We start from the raw sequence: 27931 nt of genomic DNA on the forward strand, positions 1-27931 counted from the left end.
ACTATACAAACCATGTTGATATACACTGTCATATTGTACAACTAGAGCATCACACAGCTGAAACTTTCATTAGATGCAGCCACAACCCCTTAGACACATGTTTTCCTAGTACCACTTACACCTTTAGCAGCCATAATGTGTTAATGTTAATGCTGTGCAAATGATGTGCAGAGATTCCACAGGTAAAACATATTGAGATGAGACTGACGGGGCTCGGCCGTGGATTGATGTGTTACTACAAATATTTTTGCTGTAGCTTTGATTTTCCCATCAAATGCACTAACCGAATCATTTATACTCTTAAAGGTAAAAGGGAGGCCCTCGATTCTATCTCGGAACCTTTCATTCACTTTATGAAAAATGAAGATATGTCTGAAGAATTGCAAATCGGCTGAGAAAAGGGGCAGTGTTTGAGTGATGAATGCCTGGCAATGAACAGGGAGGAAAAGTAATCTCAGACTTAGTTTTTGTTATTCGCTTTTTTCTTTTTTTTTCAGAATTTACTTTGGTTTTCTGTTGTATACCCTCTATAATGTCATTATATTATTTCATTATTGTATAAATTTTACTTCAGTAATGTTTTTCTGCTGTTCTTATTATTGCCATGTGTTTGTCTTTTTGTCCTCTATTGTTGAACATCAATAGAAAGTGTTTTAAAAAAAAAAAAAAAAAAAAACAAAGAAAAGAACTTCACAGACAGCTAGCAAAAAAAGTGTAAAAAAAAAAAAAAATCAATTTAGTTCATACAGGCATTCTGAATGCATAGCAAAACAAGAACAGCACCGAACAACTATACTGTGATGCAATTCATTCGAAATATAAAACTGCAGAGGCGGCTGATTTCCTGCAGACATCTAGACACTTCCAGTGGAGAATGATGTATTAAGTGTAAAAAGTGGGATCATTGCACTGACAAAACAGAGACCCATAAATGAAACATCTTTCCTACAAACCTACCAAATAGTTCACGCTGAACAGGGCATTAAAGTGCACAGGTCAGATCTTACTGCAAATATAAGAGAGAGCTCTCCAGACTGCGCACTTTACATTAAATGACTATTCATCTGACTGGCTTTGACTGGTAATTCATGTATTTTTCCTTTGCATTGCTTATTAAGGCATTTTCTTCAGGAAACGAAACACCATGGCTCTAGTTTCACCCACTTACATGCTACCAACCCCATCCACTTATTACCTCATGATAGTGAACACTATACACACACACACACACACACACACACACAGAAAGAAGAGAGTACTGCCTAGGGAAGAGGGGTTAACAGCAGGCAGTTAGAAAAGGAGAAAAGGGGTGTGGAAAGAGTGGAGAGAGGGAGAGAGAGGGAGAGAGAGAGAGGCCAAAGGAGTGGGGCCATATAAAGAGCCACAGAACACAAGCCAGGCTTTATCCTGCTTGCCTGTCCCGCTCACACAGACCTCACAGGAAACTCACAACTTCCCCCAGCCCTCACACACTCATTCACTCACTCTCTTGCCCCGCTTATTTAAGGCGGCCTTTTCTTCTTTTTTTTTTTTTTTGCATAGTCTCACACACACTTCCAGGGACACACTCACGCCGGCTGTACTGACCAGAGAGGATGGCTGCCTCCATGTGGAGAATGAATGGGCTGTGGAAGGGGATGGCTGTAGCCCTGGTGCTCTGCGCTCTTCTGCTCAACAGTGAGTACTCTCAACCTCTCCTTAGAAAGTTATCAGTCCACACAGTGTCTCATGTTGTATGTGAGATTCAATTTTTATTTATTTATTTATTTATTTATTCGGTCACTGGGGATTTAGAGAAGAGTTTTGCTCTCGGTCTTGCAGTCTCACTTTCTAGTGAAATGTGTGCAACATCTGTGGCTTTCACGCACCACTTGGGGTGTGTGCTCTGTTGTGTTGTGCCATGAGGCAGCTCAGAGCGTTTGGGCAGACACACACACACACACACACAGAGGGAGGCATGTTAAAACATTAGTGGTGGGGTGGCTGCAGACACAAAGGGTCTGCTCAGCAGTGGAAAGTTGCTGGTGAGAATAATTATGCCTTACATCCTGCAGAGGGTCTGGGTGGAGTTGGAGGATGGGTGTGTATCTGTGTGTGTGTGTGGGTGTGTGTGTGGGTGTGTATCTGTGTGTGTGTGTGTGTGTGTTTGTGGGGCATGCCACATAAGGATGAAAATCTGACAGACACAAACAGATAGACTCTGAAAAACATGCAGATGTGTTGAACATGTATCTTTGTATTTAAAATATATAATAAGTGGTATGTGTTAGAATATATTCTGCTACCTGTTGCATGTTGCAGTGCTGAGTGTTTGTCACACATCATCTCACTATTCTTTTTCCTTACTGTAACTCCTAGTGTGCTCTGTGTAGGTAGACTGCTATATCAGTGGACAGGATGTGTGCATGCATGTGTTTGTATGTGTTTATGTGCATGTTTCTGTATGTTTGCTGCACACTGAGGCTGTAATAGCTGCTCCCCCTCCCTCCGCCCCTCTGTTATGAGCAGTAAGGATATATGTGGACATACTCGGCAGTCCACTCAAAAATCATCCTGGCCTGATGGTAATTGCAGGGTGATGGATGGCTTGGATGGTTTTGCTGTCCTGCTGATTGTAAAGGAGCTAGTTCTACAGTTTGGCCTCATGTAACTACTTCTCCAGAGCTGTTAGGCCCCAGTTGAGGAGACAAGGAAGAATATTCCAAGATTATGAAAATAACTAGAGTGGAGGGGAAAAGATCATGAGATGGTGGAACATGCTCCCACTATGCATATTAGAGAGGCGCTGCACATACCATCTGCATCAGCAGCCTGACAGTTGGTAATTAGATTTACATGGAAATCTAATTACCCCTGTGCCTCCCCACTAAGATACACGATACATCAACAGCATTTTGAGGACTGCAGATAGCATAGTTTGCCAGCAGTTAAGAGAACCATATATTTAAAAGAAACAAACAAAAAAAGCTTTTTACTATTCACCCACTGCTCTCTGATCCTCACTGATCTTGCATTAATAACCAATCAATCCAAATTCCTGTTGACAAGCATATTTCCCATCTACATTGCCTTTGCAGACGCAGTTAACCTGCGATCTGTGTGTATGTGCTCCTAAGAACAATTCAGTTCTGCTGCTCCTGACAAACTGTTTGAATTTGGATGACATCCCACCTCTGTTTTGGGTTTTAACAGCTTCTACTTTTAGAGCAGCAGAAGCGTGTTATCACAAGGCTGCTGACCCGTCCTCATTTCCTCACCACATCCAGCTATAATCCTTCACTCACACAGAGCTGCCACATTGCTGACACTTGCGTCCAAGTGGCAAAGCAGCGTGAATTTACAGAGTCATGGTTAGCATGTGGTTCTGAAAACAATACCGGAAAATCCCAGAAAAATGTGAATATGCATGCACGTAATTGCAAGGAGCGCCTGCTCTCTGCTGACAAACTGCATGTTGATGCAGCTAGGTCTTTTTGTGGGTTTTGATATGGACAGATTCCATACATCCTCATTCTGTACTTCCTTCCAGCCATCTGTCTCCTCTTTATAGAACTGTGTGATTGTAATGGTGCATGGGTCAGAGGTCTTGTCCCAGTGACGTCAATTTAAATTCTTGACCAGAAATGTACAGTTTGAATGTTTCATGGTCATTTATGACTGTCTTGATCAACATGAAGAAGGTTCTTTGTCATGTCACAATAAATGATAAATCAAGAGGCAGCTCAAAGCATAGCTCCAGTCTTGTTGTGTGTTACTCGCCTTCTGTGTGGATCAGGAGGTTTAATCAATGCCACATCGGATTTGGTGGCAGTGATGTCATCACCCCCACAAGCCGAAGGGGGAGGCAGCTGATCCCCGGCCTGTCTTAAAAACGCCCTTTGTGCTATTTTAAAAAGAGATCAACCATGACACACACATACACAATAGCAAAGAGAGAAAGAGAGAGAGAGAGTCAGAGTTGACTGGCGATATCTGGAAACCATGGAAACCAATAAACTCACAGAGGCCAAAGGCTTATCGCTCATCCAAAAAGGAATATTTGTGGAGTCCGATATCTTGCAATGTTCCTTGAGGACGGAAATACACAACAGCGGGCACACGTCCAAGTCAAAGACAATGAGATAGCACAGTGTTAGCTGGGCAGAGTTGCTTGTGTTGTAGAGATTAGCCTCCACATGTTGCATAGGCCTTCTGTAGGCAGCAGCTCAAGTGTTTAAAGCTGAGGATTGTGTTCCCCAGGCACCTGACCCAAAGAGGGTGCATTCCAGTGGTGCACATCTTCAGCTCGGATGATCCCATGTGCTGCCAATGGCAACTTCTCAGTTTAGTTATTGAGGTTACAATCACTGATTCAGACAAACAAGAGGTGAGAGAAGGCAGGGTGGGGGAGAGAGAGGCAGGGTGAGATGAGAGTGTGTTTGAATGTGTTTATCTGAGCTATCTTCCTCATCAAATCGAAGCCAGCCAATCGCACCTACTCTCTGACAAACACAGATGAAGTTTATGCTCCCACTTCCCGTGGCCTTCATTCAGCAGTTATGCAGGCTCACAAATATGTAGCGCTGAAATGGGCATGGTCCCCGATGTTGGATGATGTCATTCAGCGCCTCTTGGAGTGTGTTAGAAGCCGTCTTTCAGAATTTTTGGGGAAAACCCAAGCTTTAAATCTGCCTCGGAGAAGGGGAAAAACATCTTTTGAGGTTGTCATCCACAGTGGCTGTTTCTGTTGTTAGGGCCTTTGGCAAAGTTGAATTAGCTGTGATAATTGCTTTTAGAATGCACCGGATTTTTGCCAAAATGGAGTGAAGAGGGGTATTGCATGCAGTCTCATGTCTGGGAGGTTCCAAAGTTGGGGTGTATGTTCGTGTGAGTGTGTGTGTGCATGCAAATTCATCACTGTCATAGCTCAATAGGCACCGTTCATATAATGAGCACTTGACTAACATTTTGAAGCCTTCCTTGACACATCATTCATTCAGGATGACATAAACCGTGAAGTTTGAACTCATCTTGACATGAAGGAGGCCTGCAGCACAGATACATGAGTCCTAAAGTCTGTTAGGAAAAGTAAAAAATTCGAATAGACCACATTGGGTTCAAGGACAGAGGCTGACATTGTCTGAGAAAGAATAGCAATCAGCATCAATATCTCCCTGCATATGAATGTGCAACAGTTGCTGTCTCAGACAGCAGCTTCCCAAGCCAACATAAACATGGGCAGAATATTGCCACTCTATTTCTCATGGCCCTCAGCTATTGACCAGCATTCCTGCAGGCCCAAGATGTGATGTTTAAGTTTGATTGACGTCATCCGCTGCAGGGTGTGGGTCTTTTACATAAGCCTTGGCAGATAGTGGTCTTATGTCAGGCCAGGGTGTGTGTCCTCTTGGGCCCAAAGTCATGGTTGATGAACCATGAGAGCTCGCAAAGTAATTAAACCTGGAGACTGTGTTCCGTCAAGCTGCCATTTGCTTCAATAATTTCTTAAAGTGAGAGTGGCAAGTTGGGATGAAGCTGAAATCACTGAAATATTCTAACACCACCACCCATCACTGGTGTCTATTCTATTACCTCATCTGCTAGACTTCATCATCGCAATCACTAGAACAAAGAGAAAATCCCTTAAATCAGGTTTATTTCCCTGAATTCTCGTCATTTGGAGCGTAGTAACTCCATTCCAATGAAAATATATTAATGATAAGAAAACAAAACCACTGTCACTGCTACCCGGTTGATCCTCCAGGAAAAGGAGTTGACAAGGAGGAATAGATTGTCTAGCAACAATATTTACCTAGCGAAACAGTCTTAATGAATAGCAGACGCTGTGCTCGCATTCAAATCTTCCTTTTCCAATTACTGCTGTTCTGGTGAGCTTATTGTTCCTTGTTCCCCTGGCACCCCGCTGCAATTTTACAGCTGTTGGACTTTAACAGCAGAAAGGAGAAAGAGCCTTCTCCTCCTGTTTCTCCTTCATTTGCAACACAGCAAACTTGGCAGCACGAGCGGCACTGTGGCCATGAAGCTCCAGATATCGCTGCTGACACTCAAGTTCAACTAATGAGCAACCCTGAGATTAGAGTAAATTCCAAAACATTAACTTGGAAGCACACGCTGCCTCTTGCATCACCCCGGCGTTTTCGCATTGGCTCAGAATTGAAACCTCAGCAACAACTCTGTGATCCTCCTCGTTTTGACAGATCCCGGTTCGCGGTGATGTTAGAGCAAACCTCAATAGACCGCAATGGGTGTAGAGTACAGTGTGTGTGTTGGAGCAGAAGGCAAGGCTGTCTTTATGGCGGTGTATACTGTTCACCCCTGGGAATAAGAGCAGTTAATGAGCCTTGGCTGAGGCTTTTCGACTGCCAGAATAATTGCTCCTGGTAATTAATGTTCAGTAAGAGGTTTGTCGTTGGAGCCATGCTTTATGCTGCCTAATTGAAAACACAAGATTGCGCCTTTTTGCTGTTCTTGGAGGTACGTGGAGGTAGTTTTGGGGCACTGCATTTCACATTCACGTTTGTGTGTGTGTGCTCTTAGAGTTGCCCTTTTTTCTGTGCAATGTTTTTTGCTTGTAAGAGATGAAAATTGCAGAGTTGAACCATCTTGGGAAGACTATCCAACTGTTCCTGTTATTCCTCATTTTGCCTCCCTCTCTCCAACTGTGGCTCCTTGATCTAAATCATAGTTTGGAGCTGCATTGTTGGGGCTTACGCGTTTAGATATCCTTTTACAGCCTCTCCCCACACCACAGTCTCATGTCAAGAGGCAGTTGGAATTCGTCCATGGACATCTGCTGCTGCAGCCCAGCGCTGGGTCTGACGGGGAGAGGAGAGCAGTTAGCTGCTGTAGCCTCTCTCAGCAGCTGGTGTTTCCAACTCATCTTCCCCCTAACAAAATGGGTGGACTATTTTGGAAACATGGGTTTTAAGTTTCAGAGCCTTGTCGAAACTATTTTAATGAGAAAAATCACACGGTGAGTGAAAACAATGGGCATTAAGTGCTATCCATCAGAATTTCTTCTCAAAAACAGTCACATTTGTGTTTCAGGCTTTTCTCATGTTGGGTTTTAAAAGATTTGTATTACTATGAGGATGGAAGTACTTTCCTCATTGGAAATCCTTTGTGAATAAAAATTATATCATAATACAACCAGTTTATTATGCAAAGGAGAATCTGTTCGTGCTATATTCCTGTGATAGCAGTTGGTGTGGCTGCCATCCCGTGCCAGAAGCGTGGGTGTGTATATCTGGGCTGGTAGGTATTTTCTGTAGCCCCCAGCATGTTCACCTCTGCAGCACAGAGAGGTCACTGGATGCCACGTGCTGTGACAGCCACATCCTGTCCTAGGATGTGCATGGATAACATTCCAGACCTGTTGATAATTCCTTTTAATTTTTTTTCAAACCCATTTTGTGTTTTGTTTAAAAACACCAGGGGTGTGGGCAGGGCTGAAAAGTCAACTTTTGCCACCAGTCCATGCAGAAATATAAATAGTTCTCACATTCAGGGCCATGGAGAGCCAGGGACCCCAGCAGTACCTCCCTGGGGCCTTATTTTTTCCCAGATTGTGGTTTTGGAATTAGTGTCTGGTCACAGGAGCAAACAGGAAGAAATTTGGTCTCCATGGTTACACTGGGACCATTTCATGGCAGTCTGTCTGCATTTCTGCCTTTCTTTTTCTCTACCAATCCCATAGGCTGGAGGACATTGTAGTGCTCACTGCAAGCTAACGAGGCCACACTATCACCTCAAAGATGGTGTCTCAATGAATTTGGAAAGCAGTGCACTCGCTGACAGGCAGAAACGGGATCCCAGCTCCTCTTGTCCACTTAGCAAATCCACCCCCTATGAGCATTCCTCAGTCCCTGCATTCCCTGGAGGGTCTAGAGGAATTCCAGACTCCATCTAAGCTGAAGGGACATTCTCATAACAGGGGAGGGAGAGGATGGAGGGACAGGAGACATCAACTTTTGCTGTGGACATCTGGAAACAGGGTAGGGCACAGATAACGAAAGAAGGGAGGGAGTCGCATGTGGTCACAGCCAAGGTGTTGTCTCTATGGTCTGGGCGGAGGACAAATGCAAGTCCCAGACTTTTGGGCTGCAGCTTATCCCCTTCAGCATGATGTCAGAGACTTTACAGCTCTCCGAGAGCACAGCACACATGCAGGGAGGGTGAGGGCTCCCTAAGGAGATTTACTACAGCTGCTCCTCTCTCCTCCTCTTTAGAACTCCTCCTTGGTCTCCCCAGAGAGGGCAAGCAGGCCTCATCCACAAAGACCATGTGTAATGGACTGCTGTCCCCTGCAAATACTCACTGGCTGCCCCCGTTTAATCTGGTGTGACGATGTTTGTTTTCACTGCAATTTCCCTAGGCTGCCCCACCCTATGTCCATGCACTGGAAGAGCAGGAAGGGTAAAAGATGGCAATCACAATGGCAACTGGATTCCAGGGTCACAGAGAGAATGGGAGAGGCCGAGACAGATGAGCAGATGAGTGAGGCAGGGATATGGTGACTGGGAGAGCATGGGACCTGATAGGCCCATTCAAAATAAACTAACACTGATATGCCAAGTTCACACACACCATTGCTTTGGCTGCAGCTGGCTGTAATTGAGGTATAGTGGCAGGCTGGTGATAAAGGCAGACGGAGCGTGGGGGGCAGTTAACACTCCACTCATGCAGCCTGATGATGTTGTAGCTGAACCCCCCCACAGGAGTCAGCTGAGCGCAGGGCTCACAGGCCAGATCATTTACAGGGGCCAAATGGCAAAAGTCATAAGAGGCAGTGTAGCCTGTCACTGGAAATTCATGGTATATAGAGTATGGTGCAAATCACATAGTTAATGTTCAAGCATTGTGTACATGCACATAAAGTATGCACAGCCACATGCGAGTGGGTTAGTCAGAACAATTAATGAAAACAAATCAATCAAAATATATAAATAAATATTAATAATATATACTAGATCTAAGCTCTAAGCTATTATTTTCTGTAAGTTTGCGGAAGGTTGATTGTTTCAAGATGCCTTTACATTATCTTTCCTCTGCCAGACAGCAATTACCACCCCTGTATCCTCCCTCTGGCCCTCTTTCAAACCCTGTAAGTGCATTTAACATGTTTGGCCACGGCAGCTAATTAAAAGTACAATAAGATCGGCCGTTCCACTTGATGACTTCAGCAAAGAGCAGTTAGGAAACCTCAAGGGTGTGCTGAAGATGTCCTGTGTTCACTAGCAGGACTGAGCCCGGCCCCAGCGTAGAATTCAATCTGGCCACATTAGAATTAAACACCCAAAGTCAAAGCAGCAAATCACTAATGTTGCTCGCGATGAAATAACACCAAGAAATTATTAAGGGGTGTGTGCCTTTCTCACTTTGTCTTAATGGGATAGCATCAATATTTCAGGCAGATGTCTCTTAATCTCTCCAGAGAAACACTCCCACATATATGCTCTTCATTTGTCTCTCTCTAAATCTGTGTGTGTGTGTGTGTGTGTGTGTGTGTGTCAGAGTGTAACAGGGAGTTGGAAGGCTTTTCCTCAGTGAGAAGGAGGGTTGCGGGGTGGTTGTCTGTAGGGAAATAGAACCAAATGTAGCAGTTGGCTTCCATAGCAACCACAGCACGTAAATTGATGATAAGAGACACTCTCCCCCGTCACCTTATCATCTTTCTTCCCTGCTCTCCCCCGAGTCCCTTATAGTCTGCTAACCTGGAGCAGCGATACTGGCGATTCTCCTGGCACAAAGCTAGCCCTCAGGCCCCAGACATCTACAGTGGAAACCCTGTTTACCATGGCAACAGGACCAGTGTCCCTTATTGTGTGCGTCAACTCGACCTTTGATGCGATGAAGGAGACTTAGCGCTGTTGAACCTTGTTTTTGTGTGCGTCTGTGTGTGTGTGCCTTGCAGGTCTATGTTATTTATGTTCGGTGAGGACACACACACTATATGCTGGGATTCAAGCGGTGAGGGATGATACGCGATTCATTTCTCGTGACATTTCTTCACCTCTTTCTTCATATATAATCCACTGCTGTCGGTTGTGAAATTCTTGACACTCTTCCAAGGGATTACAGTACTGCCTTATTTATGGAGCTGTATAGATATCTGATATGTTTACAGTGGAACTGATTTTAGAATATACAGTTGCTTACCTCATCATAGTGAAAATATATATTCCCCCCTTGGTTAAAAAGCAGAGTGCATGAGCTGCAGTAAGGTCACCGTACAGAGCAGCAACTTTGCAGCTATTCCCTCAACACATTTCAGCGGCGTGTCAACTGTAACTCTCCTATTCTGGTGCTGTAAAGCTCCATGAACAGAGCAAGGCACTTACACTACCAGGGGCCACCCATGCTTGAAAATGCATGCGTTCTTGAGGCACTTGAAGCCTCCACAAAATGACATTTGCCATTTGACTGTAAAATATCTCTGGCTTTGTCCTGCCATGTAATTGCTGATTTCTATGACCGCAGGCAAAAAAAAAAAAAAGAGCCAGCATTTGAACTGTCACTCACCATCTCAGGCTCATGTCCCATCCTCTCTTTAACCCATAATTTAGCGCTCTGCAGCTGGCATGGCTACACACCACACCACGTCAAAGAGTGGAACACCCAGGGTGGAAGGTCCAGGGAAGACAGCCGGCGCAGGAAATCCTCTCGCTGTAGTTCAGTAGTGAAGAGAGCAGTGAAGGGCAGGATTTACTTGAGGCCAGAGGTCCTTTAGTCTGGAGCGCTGGCCTCATGCACTCTGAGCTCATCAAAACAGTCTCTGGGGAGAGGCCAAGGCTGTGTTTATATGCTGTAGAAGTGTTATGTATATATTTCCCTGTGTTTGTGTTGAGACTGGAGGTCTTTAGGCTCGGTGTTGGTGCCGAGGGGCCTGGATGGGAGCTCGGTGAGATTTCTCACTCAGCTGTCAGAGGTGTCTGTGTCTGCAGTGGTGGATGGTTACTGTGCATACACTCCTGTCATGGTGCCCAGAGTTTAGGCGTTTGACACAATCTGAGCTGGTTGGAATGGTGTATATGTGTGTATACATATGTGTGTGTGTGTGTGTGTGTGTGTGTGTGTGTGTGTGTGAGAGAGAGAGAGAGAGAGAGGCAATAACGTTATGTAAAATGTTATGCAAAATGTTATATGTGCATGTAATGTGTGTATAGAAGACAAGAAAACACATTAGCCCTTCTAGGGTGAATAATACCATCCTATAAGACGAGGTAGGTAAAGGGTTCAAATAATTAATAGCCTTCCTTCCTTCAGTCATCACTGTTGAGAAAGTACAAAGAGCTGTTTAGAAGCTGTACTTTGTAAAATGGTAATATATTTTCTTCAGCATGTATCTTGGGTGTCAGCCAAGGTAAACCTACTTCTTGCAGGCAAAATCCTCCTATGCATGAGGCATAAGCCTGAAGCATCACACTGATTCAGTGACATGGAAGCTAAGGCAGCATTTTTGCTCCATATTGTTATGCCAATCAGCACAGGTGCTCTGGCCATACACAGTTGCCAAAGGCAGCAATAGCACAATTAAACACTAAAGATTTGTGCCCAATTATGCCACTTAAAATGCAATACATGGCCCGCTCTGCACAGTGTTTGACCAGTTGACGCCACTCTCAAGATAAAATGCACTGCAGAAGGGAAGCTTACCCGACAGTGCCTGAAATGTGCTATCATGGTGGCCATTTGGCAGCCGATAGTCAACGGAAACTTTTGTTTGGGGTGTTAACATCCCTACAAGGATCTAGGAACTAGCTAGGAACTTGAAAACTTGAAAAGTTTGTAACAGTCAGTTATGTTTATAGGGGTGCAAACACGCTCAACATCTAAACTCACCATAATTATATGGACGTCTTTGGTGATTTACTAAGTAACAGTTGTGGCATACCAAACACGTAGTTCCTTTGATTGCAGCATAGTTTTGGTAAGAGGAAAACTGTTCTGGGGTTTACAAGCCATGCTGGTTTCCTTCCACATGACAGAAAGTTTGCAAGGTAAACACAAGTACAATGCTACAGTCTATGTTAGGCTTGACTGTTGACGTTCATTTGTGTGGTACACTGGTGCAGGATAGTCTTACTTTTACATGCATTTTGATATGCAATGCGATTGGCACCTAAACACACACTGACGCTACATTAGAAAGCATGAGGTTCCCTTATGACTGCGGCAGTGAGGGCGAGGGTGAGGGGCTCAGCTGTGGTAGAAAGAGCTCTGTGTGTCTGTGTGGGTGTAATAAAACAACACAGCTGAGAGGGTGGTATTGACATCAATGGAGAAGAGCCAGATCTCTCACTTGGAACGTTTGCTTGCATTCTGAAACCTTGGTGAGAATGAGTTTACAAGTCCAAAATACTTGTGTGCTAATTGCACAAGGCTATCAAGTAGCGCTATCCATTTACTCACATCAGCTGACTTCAAGACAGAACTTGACTTTACCTGTGCATGTTAGCATATTTGATGCTGACTATGCTTTCAGCCTTCAAAAAACTGAACCAGTAAATGGCAAACTACAGTTCAACCACCCAGTGACCACACATGAACTCATGAGTTATGACTGAGGAATGCTTTACGGCTTTTTCACCTTCCTCCTTGCCAGAAAGGCTATCCCCACGCCTCCCACCACCCAGTCTAATCCCATTCGTATTACAGAAACAAGATCTCTCCCAGAGGATGGGTGCGGTGTCAGAGGCCAGGACCCTGTGGCTGAGCTGTTAATTTGTGAAAGCACGGGCAGAGAATTAGCCCATATTTGACTACTCATTAGTTGGGGCTCCTGAGCAAACAGGCTGAATTGGTTTGGCGTCACTGACCTGGGCATGGGGTTCGGTCACCAGACCGAGTTGTTCTACCCCAGCCTCTGCCCCAGCCACATGCAGACAAACATACACACCCATGTGCAAGAAAACTCATACCCAGCTGCTACGCCTCTTTAGATGAGCAAGCAGCATGGCTTTTCCGGACTTTGTCATATATTTGGGCTGCTAGAGAAAATTTTGATGTTTTCTATCATTTACCTTTAATATATTGTCTGCAGGTGAAGATATACTGTTTTTATTTATGCAGGCACTGATTAGCAATGATACAACAGATGGAATTCAGGGTGTCTCCATGTAACTCTGTCTGTCTCTCCCTCACAGGTGGGGTGATGGGTCAAGACGACGCAGCAGAAGTTACCCCTACGGCACCTCCAGCTGGCTCAGATCCAACTGCTGCCTCTGGTGACCCAAGTAGGAGCCTAGATGAACATTTATTTGGCTGTAGATTTAATGAAAGTTTAAAGATTGTAACTCAGTCTTAAGGTAGTGAATACAGCTAGGTGTTAACACCTGGCTGTACTTATTACTTCACTGCGCTTTTCTTGCGTAACACTAGTTAGTGTGTTAGATCTGATCACATAATTCAAGGCTTGATCGTTTTATGTGTTGTCATATTAGCTTTAACTTCTTGCATGAACTGTACTGTGTGAGGTCAGAATAGACCACCATTTACCAACATGACACATGCTTATCACCGTAAACCTATTGTCAAGTCTGTGTCAATGCTTTGGCCCACAGATGCTGGTGCTACATCTGCAAATGATGCTCAAGGTGCTGGTGCTCCTACTGATGCTACCACAGTGTCAGGCACTGGAGACTCTGCTCCCAGCCAATCTTCTGAAGATGTGCCAGCTCCAACTAATCAAAATGATGCATCAAATGCTGATGGCCAGAGTGGAGCAGAGACATCTGGCACCTCAGCGACCAGTGCCTCCCCTGTGGATTCTGCGGCTCAGAATGTTCCAGCTGACACAGTGGCGAGTCAACCTCTGGAATCAGTATTGCAACTGGTGTAAAATCAGAGAATATTAGATATTAGTATTTATGCTGTCCAACATTTTAAATACTTTGTGTGTGAGAGGTACAACTTCTTGTGTTGTTACATCTCTATTTGGTTTCATTTTGGACATTTGAGAATATAATGCAGATACATGCATAGTTACAGATTAATACAATTTGCCACGGCCTTCCATGTTTTACAAAGTTCTCTATCTTTGTCTGATCTGACTTATTTGTCTGTCTGACTTTGTCTCTGCAGCCTGATGTGACCTGTGTTGATAAGAGCGAAATCGATGAAAGCAGCGCCATCAAGTTTTCACTGACCACAAGCGACTGTGTGAGTAGCGCAGGTTTTGTAAGGTCAAGATTTCTTTTGCACAACAAGAGTGAAAGCCAAAAAAATCATTGTATAATCCACCAATATCACAATATCATATTCATCACAAATAATATATCATTGCACAAGATAATCAACAGACAAATCCATGGTTTTCATTTAAATATGTCACCTTTTTCATTCCACTTGACCTTTTGAACTCCAGTAAAGGCCTACCACCATCTATTTTTCATTCAGATTGTCACAAAACGCTTCCTGTGCTCCCTGCCAGCCACAGGCAGTGTTGTGCTGCCAGCAGCTGAGATATCAGTGTGTCCCATGTAGGCCACAGCGAAACGAGAGCACAGAACTGAGATCCGTTACCCTGTAATGGCACGTTCCCTTAACTGAGACCTTTATCTGGCCCCCTGCACCTTGGCTCTGAAGGAAGTGGTTTGCTCTGCTTAGAGGGGGAAGATTAATAGAAGATTAATAGAGCTACAGTTGGAAATATGGACCTGATAAAGGCAGATCTTTTCTCAGACATTCCTCTGCCGTTGTAAATCTTGAGTCTGTGTTCCTGGCAGCAGACAAATGAAGAGGAGGACTGATGTTTCCTCCCTGGGTAGTCCTTTGCTCTGGGGTTCACAGGTCATTGCGAGGGTGGGTCTTCATTCTCTGGCCTGGAGGCTTTTTTATTTTCTTTAAAATGACATATAGCCAGCTCTCTGGCTTAGCATTGTTTTAAGACAGCTACTTTCTCGTTGCAGTCAGCTTAGAAAAGTGAGGTGGAGCGGTGAGATAGAGTGCTTCTATGTGTGGAAAAAAGAGGTGTTTTTCAGGTTTTTCTCATGACAGGATATAGGAAGGATGACTACACCCTGCTGATGACTTGCTTCCAAATACTGTAAACTAGAGAAAACATTTCAGCACTGCATTTGGATCCATCATGCAGTTTACCACCTGGACTGGGTTCACTTGCTAGATGACATCCCAGGGCATAGCAAATTCCACATATGACTTTCTACTAGAACTGTCTGAGGTAGAGGATGTCACTCCAGGTGCAAAGAGCCAGAGTAGCAGCTCAGTTCCTGATTCATATTCTCCAGTCCACCTCTACATCAGAGCCTGAATCTGTTTGGGTCATTACTGTAACATGCACAAAAGCTGGGATCATCTGCTTGAGTCATCTGTCCAACTCAACTTGAAACTAAAACATGGACCACAGCACCACGGGTTTCAGTGAACTGATGAGTAGCCCAGAAAGCATGTGGTTAGAGGAAAACAAAAACTGTAGAGCAAGCGTGAGTGGACGGCATGAAGGAGGTTGATAAAACAAAATTGTCTTTAAACACCGTCTCTGTGGAGCAAATTCAATAAACCAAGACTGCTCCAAAGCAGTGGAAAATGAGTCCCTGAGTCCCAGAAACTGAAGAATGGCACTCCTTGCTCTTATATTAAATCAGTCTATAATATAAAAGGCAGCACCTGATGGTTGGATGTTTGCAAATGTGAAAAACATTCACATGCACCCCATTTTCTAGACATCCTATCAATCCCAAGCAAAACTTTTGTGTTGACCAAACGCCTTTTTACATCAGAGCTGCAGCCATGGGTGAACATTAGGTCAAGCTGAGGCATGCAAATTATGAGAAAACATAGGATTCCTGAAGTTAGCATTTAATGAGTCACAAGTGAACTAAACAGATGGAGAAGAGAATAGGACCCATGTGCTTTAGTGTAAGGATGCGAGGGGGGGGGCTTGAAGCAGTTCTTTCCTCTGAGCCTGAAGGAACTGGGTGTTGTAGCAAAGGCCAGCTGTGGGCCCTGTCCCAACCAACCGAGGATCCAGGGTTTCCTTCAAGAGTACTTCTGGAGAAATGAGTGCTGTCTGGGTCACATTACAGAGAACAGAGTGTGTTCCCAAGTCACAACAGCCCAAACTTGTGCAATGAAGTGATATCATAGTTCGGGGTTAAGGTGGGAGAAAGAGGGTGTGGTCAACAAGCTGTTTTCCATCCAAGTGCGTTTGCATCGATTACAGACACAAAGGTCTTCAGGCGCAGACATTTAGAAGGTGTAGCCCTACGCCCTAATGATCCCCCTTAGAGAGATGCAGTCTGTGTTCTGTCGTATGTGTGCAATTTATTCATGCTTACGCAAGATCTGGGGTCACCTCACATTCAATCCATTTCTCTCAGGATAACGTTTTTCTTCAAAATTCACATAGTGACAAATTTTTAGCATTAAAATGCTTTTAGTAATAGATATTTGCATCAACCTTTTGAATTAAAGGACTATTTGCCTTAACAGCAGCTTATTTTGATTCTGCACTGTTTATAAGCTCAGCTACACCCCGAGAGAAATAGAAATTGTGATTGTGATGACAGAGATTGTTATTTTTCATACAACTCCTTTCATACAGGAGGAAACTAAAAACCGTTTGCAAGCGCTTGGACCCTGGTGCAAGTCGGAAAATTGTCATCTGAAAATCTTCCAAGAGGGCACCGAGGCACTGATGACCAGTCCTGATGGTGAGTATCAACAATCATCAACCTTGATAAACAGTCTCACATATTTACATATTCGTAGTATTATGATACAACAAAATTGAGTGGACCTGTTGAAAAAGTGCTGACAATATATTTCTCCCTTTTCCTCCCCCTCCAGCTGACATGAAAACTTTGGTTAAAGCCCTCGAGAGTGAACAAATAAAAAACGCGGTAAGGTCACTATCCTGGACTGTGGCTGTCAGTTTGAATGTAAAGATGCAGCAGCGAAGTAATCATCAGACAGGGACTAGTCGTCTAGAGTCACCAGGTGATGCTTTCACCTCAAGATCTGCAAGTGAAGTAAAGCTTAGTGCAGCCTCATCTAAGCTTCGAAGGCTCTCTTCCAGCCCTAATGCTTTCTGTGTTGATGCGTCTTGTTTCAGGAACACGAATTTTGTTTGGTTACAAAATACTGTAAATGTGCAGACATTCTCTTTATGATCACAGTCCTTTCTCTGTAATTTGTTTCTACAGCTGGGTGTGTCAGGGGTTGAGACACCACCACCATCATCAGGATCATCTGTATTTGTGGCAGTGCTGCTCACTGGTCTGGTCCTGGCAGCTGCGCTCATTGGAGGTTACTGCCTGAAAACTCGCCGTGGTACAGATGCCAAGGGAGTGAGACTGGTAAGCACAATGTTTTCATATTTTTCACTAAATAATGTATGTGTAATATGTTTCGCCATTCTGGGCCTTATTTACTTTCTATAACATACATGGCTCTTTAGGCCTTGCCCACTGATCATACATCATTCAGCCCAGTGCCCATAGATCTAAAATCTATCATTGCTGTGGCATGCCTAACTGCATTATTCTTGTATATCTTTACATTGGTTCTAATTTGTTCTCCAGAGACTTTATTATTACAACTTTAGAGACTGATTTCAGTGACCTTACATATGTCATCCAGGTGGATTTGATTGTGAACATCTCATTTATTCACCATGCCCACCACTGCGTGGGTGCTTTAAATTGTATCCCTCATTATGGATTCAATACTGCTGAGCATAGATTTTCTTGGGCAAGGTTCATGTTTTGCTCCATCTGAAATCAAAACAGGCACGTTTCCTTTGCAACATGAATTGTTGCCAGTCTTTTAATTAGGGAATGCTGTTGGCCAGCTATCAGAGAGGAATACGCAGAGAAAGAGAGAGAGTGTGTGTTATGCAATGGCCCACGCCCTGCTCTGCTCTCCACTGCCTTATTCTGCAACACAGCTCACTGTTTCATCTCCAAGCCAGACACAGCTGGCTTTCTGTACCACTCATAACATCACATGATAAAGACCACATAAGACGGTGTGTGTGTACACACACGCGCGTTTCTGTGTGTGTGTGTGTGTGTGTGTGTGTGTGTGTGTGTGACTGTGTATTTGTAATGGTGTGACTATGTTCATAAAAGAACTGTTACTGATTCAGTGATGAAATATCTGTTTTTGAACCCTAGGGTATCAGGATACATGAGACTCTAAGGGCCTAAATCACCCAACAACACAGTGAAGTTGCTCTGTTCTTTTTCAGTGCATGTGTCAGAACTGATTTATACCACACCAAAAGAAGTCTGTTTTGGTAGCAACACAATGCAACACTTTAATGCATATATCTGTTTCATCATTGGATCAATCAAAACTCCTTCATCCACACATACAGATACAGATGAACACATACGCTCACTTCCATACACACTACTGACATTTCGTGAGTCGTACACAGAAGGGAAGGGAAGGTTTCACTGCTAGTTGGGTGAGCCTGTGAGGATCAAGCAGGGCTGTAATGATAGTTGATAAGCTGGCTGTACTACTAAGCAGCTGTGTAGATTACTGAAGAGCAAGTGAGTACTGTCTTATATATTTCAACAGCTAATAGGCTGATAGGTGGGTCTACTCTGCTGCCGTCAGGCAAAAGATACAGAAGTATCCGCTGCCGTACCACCAGACTACAGAGCAGCTTCTTCCCTCAGGCTGTGAGACTACTAAATGCACCATCTGCACTCCTCCATGTTTAATAATTTTATTTTCTATACAATCAATTAATCAATCAAGAGGGAACCACACTTTAATTTCATTATTCAACCTGTTGTATAATGACAAATAAACTTCCTTGTATCCTTGTATCCTTGTATCCTTGTACTCTAAACTGCCGGTTCACATAATGACCAGTGCTTTTGTGCTGCATTTGCAGGCAGAGGAAGCCTATCCGGCAGATGAGCAGAACCAGGGCAACACTCTTGTGTCCGTCGCTCCTCTTAACCCTCCTCCTGAAACCCAGGAGAAGCCCAGTGTCAACGGAGAGTCTCCTGAAGCCGGCAAGACCCAGCCTCCACCCACCAATGGCCAAGCCACCGCCAAGACGGCAGACACCGAGCTGTGAAAAAACATCTAAAATCTTCCCTAAACTCCTCCCACCCACCCACACACACACACATACACACACACACATCTACACCTCCGCCTCCCCTCCCTTATCCCCACAACCAAAGAGAGAGTCGACACCACAGTGGACATTCGGAACTGGAACATTGGCACGCCTCTTGTCATGGTCCGGGACAACCCCAGTGTAAAGTCAGGCAAAATAGGATTGCAGTATTGCAGTATTGAGTGATGAGTGTTGATGATGATGACGATGATGACGATTATGAAGGCTAAGTCCTTGGGTTGTTGACAGCAGTCAGGCTGGAGACCAGAGACAGGAGACGTGCAGTTGTGGGCGGGGAGGGAGTATGTTTTATAATTAATCACCACTGGCAGAATGTGTTGGGCTCCCATGATGACTGCAGCCTCTGGAGTCACAGTTGTGTGCTGTCAACACCCTGCAGGGGCCCTACACGCGCTATCAGCTTTTAAGCTCCAACCAAACCCTCCCCTATTAATGCAAGCAAAGACTAAAGAGTATTAGATCAAATTGTTCCTTAGTTTATCATAAAGCCATGAGTGACAGAGAGCAAAAAAAGAACACTGCCTGGAATCTGTTTACAAACTTCTCAGAGAGAAAACCCATGGGGCTCTGATCTTGTTTGATTGAGTTATTGATCGTGTGTATGTGTGTGTGAGGGTGTGGGTGTGTCTGTGTGTGTGAGTGAGAGAGAGGGAAAGAGACAGAATAAGAGTGTGTGAGGGGGCATGTGTGCTTGTGTCTGCAGTCGTGCAGTCCGTATGTGTGTGTGCGTGTGTGAACTTATATTTGTATCTGTACTGTGCATGGACTGTATGTATCCATACATGCATTTGACCTTTTCTTGCTTACTGTATGTGTGCGTGTGTTTGACAGTGAGAGTTAGATTGTGTGCAAGCGATGTATCTGAATGTGCATGTGACATTAGCCATGAAAAGTGTACAATTTTGTAAAATGAGTTGACAACGTGACGGCTTACGGAGTTGCAGCTGGCCCCCCCCCCCCATGGTGAATAAAGTAGGCGATGGTTCTCAGTTGGTGCTTTCACCTCGCTAAAAGAGGTAAAGCCACAAGGAATTGTCCACCTCATCACTGCAAGCTGTTCTGAGATCATTCAAAATGCAAGCAGGAAAGCAGCGGGCCTCCTCACTGTGGCTCTGTGGCCACTGCTGAAAACCATGACTGACTGACTAACAGACTCATAAAGGCCTTGGACTCGGAGCAGAGAGCTTCTCTCTGTCACCTCTGTCCACCCATTTGTCAGTATTATTCTCTTTTCAATACTCTTTTTAATCTCAGTATTCTGTGGTGTATATTGTGCAGTGGTATATGGTGATTTTGTTGTTTTGTTATCTTGTGTTCATGCTGTGTACTCACCCTTACTTTGTTTTGTGCCAAAGAATTTCATTTTGTAGCTTATGTTGTAAGAACAGATCATGTACTTTGTGGCACCTTTGCAATGTCAGATCCATGTCATGTAAGAGTACAAAGATGCTCAAGAGTTAGGAGTGTTAGAAAAACTAGTGTATTTTGCCCTGCTATTTCAAGGGACTGCAATCTTCAATCTTCCATGGGATTAAAGCCAAACAACAAACAACAAAAACCAAAGGCTAACATAAAAACTGCAATGACTGTTTTTCATCAAACTTGAACAAAAAGCAATTTGAGCACATAAATGGGATATCTCACACTGATTTCTCCTTTCATTTCATTTTCTGTCTTTTCATTATTAACATTCCAATGTGACTTTTTAAATTTTACTAGCATCCTGAAGTGCAAGATTGGTTTCAACATAAAATAAATAAATATAAGGAAAAAAATACATTTTTCAAATGTTTTCAGTTTGACTTCTTTTTGTGGAAAAAAAAGTATCACAGGGCGCAGTGTAAAAAGCAATGGGGCTGCTAACCACAGAAACCCTCAGAGGACTACATGATCGAGTTTGAAATCAATTGCATACATATGTGTACAGGTTTGTTGGAAACACACGACTGCAGTGACGCACATGTGTACACATACATGTGTACACATGTGCGTACATACACACCCTTGTGCTCACGCATTTGGAATATAAATCCCATACAGCCCATAAGGTCGCACAGCTGGTCTGCATAAGCAGTAGTAATGACATCACTTCACGCAGTTTTGTCTTTCACTGTTTGGGTGGGGTAACAAAAACATCTCCCAGCTGTCTTTCCTGAGCGACACTGGACATGTTCAGGATTACCAAGTGCCTAGTCACAGACTGACAAGCTAACATATTAACTGGTCATTTGCCTGTCTCCTTTCACTCTAGGTATATTACAGTAATACTACAGCATAATTATACCAGTCAGTTCAGTATTATTCTTAGTGCATTTCTCTATGCATCCTCATATGTACCACTGCCTTAGCTGCATATGTTTAGATCCATTTTCTGTCAGTGTACATTATGGTCAGTGTGACTATCTTAACCCCATTCACACCCCTTCCTTCCCTCACATGTGAATTCCTACCCTGCCCTCCCCTACACCCTACAAGGAAACTATTTCCTCAAGGCCATGTAGCAGCAATATACAACTGCACTATTGCCACAATATACCACAGCACATACCTGAGACATCAAATCTACAGACAGAAGCTGGCCAGTGGGTGCATGCTGCAAATTTAAAAGGTGGAAATGCATCTGGATATGTGCGCTGCTGCATGCACAGTGATATGCACACAGACGGTAATGCATCCCTGTTATTTTGCAACCTATTTGACTTTGACCTCTGCAAGGCGAGCAGATCTTTTGGCTGTGTGTTTTACAGCTGGGTTAAAGGAGGACCGACGGACCCCACCCTTGTGAGAATATCAAGCTCAGTCCCAGATGCTCTTTTAATTGTCTGCTCCACCTTCGCTCATTCCTCAAGTCCTCCTCACCGTCACACTTAAAATTTCCACCCATCTGCCCCTCCACCCTTCCACTCTATAGCCCCAAACCCCTTTATCCCCCACAGCTCCTCTTCTACAGCTTTTCCTCCATGTCACTGCGTCCTCCAACTCCAGCATGCTGTCCATCGTTCAACCCATCCAGCCCTCATATTTTGCACTCCAGCCAAGTGTAATGTGTAATGTGTGAGCGGCATAGTTGAACTCAGTTCAGCTGTTTTTCTGTTTTTTGTGTTTTTTCACTGCGGGGCGGCTCCCCCCTCAGTGTAGCTGCAGCTGCCAAATACGTCATGTTTTCCCTCTCCACGCCAAGACGCGCCCCATCTCCACTCATTGATGGTAAGATAATATTGGAAGGAATGGAAGGGTGGGAGGTAAGGGAGAGCACACGAGTGACTGAGTGAGGCCATAAGTTCAGGAGGCACGGTCTGCTTCCCATGTCTGCCTGTGATGACAGAGAAAAGTTACCAAAAGGCCAGGTTCAAAAGTTTCAAAAATGCCAGGTGGATATTAACAGTGTAAAACTTTTTGCAAGCCTTTGATCCTTAGTCGTAACTTATTTGAAATATTCATGGCATATAGGCATGGGGAAATTTCGGAAGACTGCAATGCTTAATGTTCAAAATAGGTCACAAGAGGTGAAAGTGGTAACTTGGGACTATTGATTGGACTCACTGATAAAGCCAAAAGTAGAATCCAAATGGAGATAATGCCCCACACAGAACTCAGAACAAGGGATGTTTACTGGGAGATTGACTGTCAGCAAGGCTGGTCAAACAATGTGGCCTCTCCAAGGCAGAACAGGATAACCTCTGCTAACAGGTCTTCCCACTGTAAAAACACTTGGGTAATTGGATAAATTCTGGGTTTTGCCTCTCACTCAGCTCCGCCTGGATATGTAAAAATGCTTTAACCTTGGAGTTCAGCTGCATGTAAATTAACACCATCAGCAACTCCTAAACTTACACGCTTCAGTGAAGAAACAATTCTCATTGTGAATATCACATATATCGTTTAAAATGAACCTCTTTAAAAAAAAATAAAAAAAATAAACAAACTTGAATCCCGAGAAAACTTTGTAATAAAAAAAAATTCCACACCCTCTGGCCAAATTGGACTGTACAGTTCTCTTGATGCTTACTAAATCAGCTCCAAGTAAATGGATGAGAACAAAGGGATAACTTCAGAGTCAGTGCAGTGATATGAAGAACGGGCCGCATGTTCGAGTCTGGCTCTGGACAGGAAGCGCACACAAGCCATATTCTGTAAATATATGCATACGCAGTGCAGTCTGATTCATGTGTAAAGTAAACCAACCAAAGTAATGGCTCAAATTTCTTACATATTAGTTGAAGAATCACACAAAACAGGCCAGACTTCAGCAGAGGAGTGCGACAAGGACAAATAGCTGCAGCAGAGCACAGGCTGACATACATAACTATCATGCCAAGGCTTGTGATAAAACTGGATCAAATTTTGACTACAACCCAGGTATAGTTACCCCCAAACTGGGACAAAGGATTTTACCTCAAGGTCCAGTTCCCATGTTTCTTAAAAAATACTATGCAATACAAGTTTATTAATATAATTGACTACTTATTTCTACTTTAGAGCCTGTTTGAGCAGAGCCTAAACAAAAATAAATGAATGTTCTGAATATGAGAACTGAAATCGACAAGGGGTGGTTTCAGATATTTAGATCACTTGACCTCTATGGAACGACGCCTCTCACCCCTTGGCAGCAGTGGAATGTTTGTTTCTCTTGCAGGGTGCAATGAAACACCCATGCATGCAACGCCATGCATACACACAAACACACACACACACACACACACACGCACACGCATACACACACGCATGCTTGACATCCACAGTGCATACGGACAGAAAAGAAGCCTACTCTCTAGTATAACAGTTTCAAAACAGCATACATCAGGGGAAGCACAGCAGGAGTGTACTACTCAGTTTCAAGGCCGGGATCCACATTAAGGGCGGGGCCAACTATTAGGCAAATATGGGGCCTCACTGACTGATGTGTCCACATGAGGGAGTGACTGGACACACCCTGTTACTGTCCCATCAGTCAGCCATGCGAAAGGTCACCCTCTCTAATGGGTTTCTGTGTAATGACAATTTACACTTTCAGTTCGGATGAAAAATCACTATTGAATTCCCTTATTGTCACTGTAGGTATGTTGTGTGTCTGTGGTACACAATAGTGACTTTATATAGAGGTTATTGAACTTCTGTTGAATTGCTGTAGGATTTTCTGAGGTGCAATTTTTCACCTATATTAACTGCATGAAGTTCTATATTATGTAGTAATCCTTAGAAAAATATCCTTAGAGAGGCATTTCTAAGGATCTTTTTAAATAAGTGATGAGCTGATTGGCATAAAAAAACAACAGATCAATTAATTGATGAATTAAATCAGTTTGAGATGTTACCTGATGGATATTTTGTTTCCATAGATACCAAACAACGAATAACTGGGAGGATTTAAGTGATAAACCGTCTGTTTCTCCCATAGTGCTCTGTGTTGTCATTGTCTACTCACAACATCTGCCGAAGGAAACAATCTGGAAAAGATTGTCTCTTTTTTCCAATGATGCAACTGTCCACTGAGGACTAGAGAGAATTGCTACACCCCACAGTAAACCAAAAGCAAAAGCAGTTCAGATCTTGGGCAGATCTTCATTTATTATATTTGATTTCGATGCAGATAAGTTGCACAGTATAACCTAAAACTTGTTGGACTGATGTAATCTGACCCAGGCAAACAAATGTTTGATTTTAGCAACAAAGAAAATTTGAACTGACACTTGGACCTGAAATGTGTACACTGTGAAATATGCATGATCTTTTTGCAAGAGTTCGCTAGAGCAACCTTTCTGATAACAATCCAAAATGTAAACAGAGGCAAGTGCACAGAGCAAGGTTATGTTTGGATGTAATATCCTTGGGTTAGGATGCCCCCTGCTGTGGCCTCTGGCCAATGACACTGAGGGGCAAATAACTGATGAACAATAAACTCAAAATTATATACAACTGATAATAAATAGATAAAAGAAAAATGAATGCAAAGAATCAAACAAACAAATAAGCAATATGATTTAAAATTTTAATATATCGAGCCTATTCCACTTGTTCACCTCTAGGCTGTTGGTTGTTGGCATTTTCCCATGCAAATCATTTAAGGTATGCTACAAATCTGCACAACAATAAAGCAGTTTGATAAAAATGTGAGGATTAGGCTGCTAAGCCCATGCCATTTGGATCTCTCAATATAAAATGTACTTCAATATAAAGAACGTGGAAAGTGTTTTATACCACTGGATTAATCACTTTGGATGTGTTTCTAGGGTTAAGGGTCTGCTTTGGGCTCAGGGTTGCAGCTGGCATGGAGGCCAAGAAACTAAAAAAAAAAAAAAAAAAAAAAAAAAAAAAGACTATCCTTCAACCAAAGGATCCATATTCAACCCATGTTGGAATATTTCCTGCTGTTGCATCTTTGAGCACTCATTACAGCTTTGTGAGACCTGTTTGGTAGGTTACTGTGACCTTCCTCCTTCCTCAAAAAGTTCAAATCACATGAGAACTGTGCTTTATGGATTTAAAAACTGTGTTATGATATCACTGATTCAGTTGTATATTCAGAAAAGTGTTAATTTATCTTTTTTAACCGCTTTAAAGATTGTGTCCTCATATAATTTACTGGAGTCTAATGGTAGTTTGTATGATATATCCTATACTGAGTGTGCGTCACAAAGATCTGTGTCAGATTGAAAAGGTGGATTGACACTTAGGCCTACTACACAACACTGACCTTGGGTGCTGAACTCTGTTCTGGACCTTGAGATGTTTTATTACAGTTCACTGATACTCTGATGAAACCAGACTGTCAACCAGGAGCCGGTTTTATTGCATTCAAGTGTCATTTCTGAATATGCCCCATATCGAAGATGAGAAAACATGGTAGGATGTATAAAATAAAGGTTTACGCTATCAGGATATTTCATGTACTATTCCAATGACAGCCAGGAGAAAGCCCCGTCTGCTGAACTAAAAAACATCCTAAAGCCAGGAAATATTTTCAAGTATCTTACGGACTAAAATGGAAATATGTAGGCTATGCATTTTTTTTTTTTTTTTTTTTTTTTTTTGCAGGAATACCACTCCATCCATCGTATGCGTGAAACAAGCGCACCTGCTAAACATAATCATTTTACTCATTGAGGGACATGAAAAGCCAAATGCTTAGCTGTCAGTAAAGACTCGGTTTTGTTTTTGAGTTTCTTTCCGAGAGATAAAAAATGATATTGAATCCACTGGTGGACACGCAAACCCGCAGCCGAATGAAAGAAAGAAAGAAAGAAAGAAAGAAAGAAAGAAAGAAAGAAAGAAAGAATGAATGAATGAAAGGCGGCCTCGTCTTTTCACAATTAAGCCAAAGACGGAAGCACACACGAGGGAAGCCTCTCTCTCCGCCGGCGGCCTCTTTGGTTCTGCGTCTGTTTGTAAACATGCGTCAAAAGCACGTGATCCGGACGACTCGTCTCTGAGCGACAGCCAATCAGCAAACGGGGGTGTGTGAGTGGGCGGGACTGGGGCGTGTGGCTGGGAAAATGTCGATAGGTGGATTTAGCCGACCAGGGGAACACTCTGGATTGAATAATAACCCAAAGGAGGCTGGATGGGGGGCTCTGCCAGCGGTGGTGGTGGTGGTGGAGCGGGACTGGTCGAATATGACAAGATGTGCGCTGTGTCGGTAGGTCATCTCTCATCCCAGCAAACTGTTTATTTCGTTCCCGTTCCTGCATGCCACAACGAAGCAATATAACAATAATACCTCTACAGGGATGTAAAGTGGATTCACTCTGAATATTAAGTTTATAGGGACGTTATTGTGTTTCATATGTTTTATATTTTCCTATCATATCACTATAATGCTCTATAATATTTCAACAAATAGGCCATTAATCATAGTGCATAGGCCTGATTTAATTGAACTGTTATATTTTAATAGCATTCTTAATCATTTAAATAATTTTACCAAAGGATTATCATAGATCCTATTCATTGAGGGCTTCTAAGAATTAGGCCTGCGCGTGATTTGATCATTATGGTGTGTAGGCTACAGCTTCTTGTTTCCAGCGTTACCCGGAAATAATCCTCTCTCTTAGGTGTATTTACTCTCTATAGCTGTCTTATACAACAGTGTGCTGGAGGATCTGAGGCTGATTTTGTGCCGAGGCAGCGAGGGGACAGGGGAGCAGAGAGGGATGGAGAGGTGAGCTGGATGCTTGCTGCAGGAGGATGTTGCGCACTTCAATTTGTCTCGAGCCTGAGCGCTCCGTAAATGCATGCGGTACTGCGTTACCACTCCATTGTTAAGTAACACATAGGATATATGATAGACCACACCGTGAACGAGCACTAGTTGTGCAGCGATGTGATTATGATTTCAGTAAAAGCATCAAATCCCCTGTATAATTTTTCTTTGGAAATGTTATAAATTGAATTTGCGAGAGGAAGAGGGGGAAACTTTGACCACAGACTACTATTATGCAGTTGATAAGGACAACTTTATATTGGTGCTACTCTTAAATTAAATTATATTAGTATCTGAATTTTGTCACAATTGCACCTGTCATATCATGGCGTATGAATCATAATTACATTTTAGATCTTAGCCTAAAAATGCATGTTTATACTTTTTTTGTTGTTTTACAGTGTATTATATCAATACATGTGGGCTTATTTCAAAATAAATTAAAATTTAGCTGACTCTTCATTCAACAGTCCGTGCTGCTTACAGGCCTAAACTTAAAATTATGTAAGGTGATTGTCCTCTCTTGAGTAACGCAGAAATAGATTACATAAAAAATGGGTTTGTTTCTTTTGATGTGTTCTCCGTGCAGGCACACTTTGCTTCTT

At 43.2% G+C, this 27931-nt stretch overlaps 1 protein-coding gene across 1 annotated transcript; it reads left to right on the forward strand.

Annotated features, from left to right (window-relative positions):
- The first annotated feature begins 1423 nt into the window (after nucleotides 1-1423).
- cd34 (CD34 molecule) lies at nucleotides 1424-20596 on the forward strand. Its single transcript, XM_030054872.1, has 8 exons — nucleotides 1424-1677; nucleotides 13146-13235; nucleotides 13563-13801; nucleotides 14083-14160; nucleotides 16565-16673; nucleotides 16810-16862; nucleotides 17166-17318; nucleotides 18872-20596. Exons 1-8 carry the CDS (start codon nucleotides 1596-1598, stop codon nucleotides 19058-19060), a joined length of 993 nt encoding a protein of 330 aa, XP_029910732.1. The 5' UTR covers nucleotides 1424-1595; the 3' UTR covers nucleotides 19061-20596.
- The last annotated feature ends 7335 nt before the right edge of the window (nucleotides 20597-27931 follow it).

Source organism: Myripristis murdjan, chromosome 7 (genome assembly GCF_902150065.1).
Source record: "Myripristis murdjan chromosome 7, fMyrMur1.1, whole genome shotgun sequence".
Lineage (NCBI taxonomy): Eukaryota > Metazoa > Chordata > Actinopteri > Holocentriformes > Holocentridae > Myripristis > Myripristis murdjan.

Coding starts and splice junctions, on each gene's coding strand:
- cd34 (XM_030054872.1), top strand. CDS start 1,596: ATGGCTGCCTCCATGTGGAGAATGAATGGGCTGTGGAAGGGGATGGCT. Junction 1,678..13,145: donor CTGCGCTCTTCTGCTCAACA/GTGAGTACTCTC, acceptor TCTCCCTCACAG/GTGGGGTGATGGGTCAAGAC. Junction 13,236..13,562: donor TGCTGCCTCTGGTGACCCAA/GTAGGAGCCTAG, acceptor TTTGGCCCACAG/ATGCTGGTGCTACATCTGCA.